Genomic DNA, 2,500 nt, shown 5'->3' on the forward strand with positions numbered 1-2,500 from the left:
CTAAACCCTAAACCCTAAACCCTAAACCCTCACCTCGTCCTTTTCCAGGAAGCAACGAGGGGCGTTGACGCAAAAGCCGTTCAAGAAAAGCAGACGGGCGAGAGCATTCATCAGCTTCAACACACACCACAAACCCTAAACCCTAAACCCTAAACCCTGAGGTTTGCTCGCTTGACCCTAAGGTCATTGGCCTTGACTCCAAAACCCTAAACCCTTTTTGCGGGCTCCAAAAAGTGCAGAATTCTTGAACAGGGGTTGAGGCACATTCTCCTAAACCCTAAACCCTAAACCCTAACCTCGTTCGCCAGGGTTGTGCAGCGTTTTGAGCCTTCAGGGGTCCCAGAGCTTTGCTGTTCCTCTTGCTGCTGCTGCTGCTGGTTGTCCTCCTGCTGCTGGCCGTTCTGCTGCTGCTGCAGCTCTTCCTGCTGCTGCAGCTGCGCCTCCTGCTGCCGGCCATTCTGCTGCTGCTGCTGCTGCTGCTTTTCCTCCTGCTGCTGCTGCTGCTGAGGATCGTACTCATCCTGCTGCTGCTGCAGCAGCAACTCCTGCTGCTGCAGCTCCTCCGCAAACTCGTGCTGCGGGAAAGGCCGCCAGAACAGCGTCGCCTCTGAAGGCAAGCCCCAAACCCTAAACCCTAAACCCTAAACCCTAAACTGCGACGCAAACCCTAAACCCTAAACCCTAAACCCTAGTTGGCAAGCCCCAGTCCCCTGTTCCTCGCCGCCAAGGCTCGGGCCTCGTGCTCTAAAGCTCGTCGCAAAGGGTTTAGGGTTTAGGGTTTAGGGTTTGCGGGCCACCTAGGTGGGGCTGCATTATGCAAAAAGACAAAAGGACTTCCAAAAGAGACAAACAAGACAGCAGCGAATCTTCTTCGGGGCCCGTTAAGTGCTGCTGGCTGCCGCGGCGGCTCAGCAGCAGCAGGTGCTGCACCAGCTGCAGCAGCAGCAGCAGCAGCAGCAGCGGCAGCGGCAGCAGCAGGCAGAAGCGCACGAGAAATCTAGACCCTAAACCCCAAACCCTAAACCCTAAACCCTAAACCCTCAAAAAGACAACGAGGCGAGACTGCGTGCAGTTGGGTCTCTGCTCCAAACATGTTCACCAGTGAAACAAAACCAAACCCTAAACCCTAAACCCTAAACCCTAAACCCTAAACCCTAAACCCTAAACCCTAAAGTGAAGACCCAAGGGAGGCACTTGCCCGGCGCCTTCCTCGCGATCCGCAAGAACACCGCGCCCCAGACCCCAAACCCTAAACCCCAAACCCTAAACCCTAAACCCTAAACCCTACTTTTCTGAAAAGTAGTTCAATGTTTTTAGGGTTTGACTGCAGCAAAGCCTCAATTTGAGTTGGGGGCAGCAGCGCCTCAGCAGCAGGCAGCGAAGAAATCCGCATGAAGAGTGAAACCCAGAAGTTCTGAAAACAAATAAATAAAATATTTAAATTAACTAATTAAATTAATTAATTAATTTAATTACATTAAATTAATTAAATTAAATTAATTATATTAAACTAATTAATTTGAAGTAATTGATTTGATTGCAAACGGTGGTTTAAAACCCCCTGCAGCAAGCAACACTGGGGCAGCCAATTTGCTGCTAAGAAGCAGCAGCAAAAGCAGCAACAGCGAGGGTTTAGGGTTTAGGGCTAGGGTTTAGCGTTTGGGACGCCTGGGAGCGTTGCTGCAGGCTCTAGGGTTTGGGGTTGGGATAAAGGGACCTCTGGCTGCTGCAGCAGGGTTTAGGGTTTAGGGTTTGGGGCCTAGGGTTTAGGGTTAGGGGCGTCCCGAGTTCCTGCAGCGGGTTTTACGGTTTAGGGTTTAGGGTTTAGGGTTTGGGTGCACGGGCACCTCGGGCTGCTGCAGCAGCGAGGGAGAGTTCAGCAGCTCCAGCTGCTGCTGCACAGCTGAAGTGCTCTCCGTATTCCCCATTGTCTGATTCTTTGCTGCTGCTGCTGCTGTTGCTGCTGCTGTTGCTGCTGTTGCTGCTGCTGCAGCTGCTGCTGCTGCAGCTGCTCTTCCGGCAGCCAGATATGACCAGTCACTCCAGTCACTGGGCTTGACAGAAGCGCCACAGGGGGCTGCTGCTGCTGTTGCTGCTGCTATTGCTGCTGCTGCTGTTGCTGTTGCTGTCTCTGCCGCTGTTGCTGCTGCTGTTGCTGCTGTTGCTGCTGCTGTCGCTGCTGCTGCGCGCGCGTCAAGGCCGCTGCTGGGGCCCCACTTAGGATGTTCGCACTGCAGCAGCAGCAGAATGCTGCGCAATGCGCATATCCGCTGTTGTTGTTGCTGCTGCTGCTGCTGTTGTTGCTGTTGCTGCTGTTGCTGTTGCTGTCGCTGCTGTTGTCGCTGCTGCGGCAGCTGCTGCAACTCGCATGCACTGCCCAATTGCCAGCTGCTGCAGCAACCAGCAGCCTCCGTGGTGCTGCTGCTGCTGCTGCTGTTGCTGCTGTTGCTGCTGCTGCTGCAGTTGCTGCTGCTGCTGCAGTCTTTATGTTCCCGAGGCT

General features: G+C 53.9%; 1 protein-coding gene across 1 annotated transcript in view; it reads right to left on the bottom strand.

Moving 5' to 3' along the window:
* ETH_00016660 (uncharacterized protein) overlaps positions 1–2,500 on the bottom strand; it is a gene marked incomplete at both ends in the record, with an annotated part of 3,965 nt that overhangs the window by 400 nt on the left and 1,065 nt on the right. Inside the window, 5 exons of the mRNA XM_013373207.1 lie at positions 34–114; positions 297–607; positions 798–933; positions 1,289–1,414; positions 1,848–2,500. The exon at positions 1,848–2,500 is cut by the window's right edge and continues 38 nt beyond it. Of these exons, the coding sequence (XP_013228661.1) occupies positions 34–114; positions 297–607; positions 798–933; positions 1,289–1,414; positions 1,848–2,500 (1,307 nt within the window). The remainder of the gene's footprint in view (positions 1–33; positions 115–296; positions 608–797; positions 934–1,288; positions 1,415–1,847) is intronic.

Source organism: Eimeria tenella, genomic scaffold (genome assembly GCF_000499545.2).
Source record: "Eimeria tenella Houghton genomic scaffold, Eth_scaff124, whole genome shotgun sequence".
Taxonomy (NCBI): domain Eukaryota; phylum Apicomplexa; class Conoidasida; order Eucoccidiorida; family Eimeriidae; genus Eimeria; species Eimeria tenella.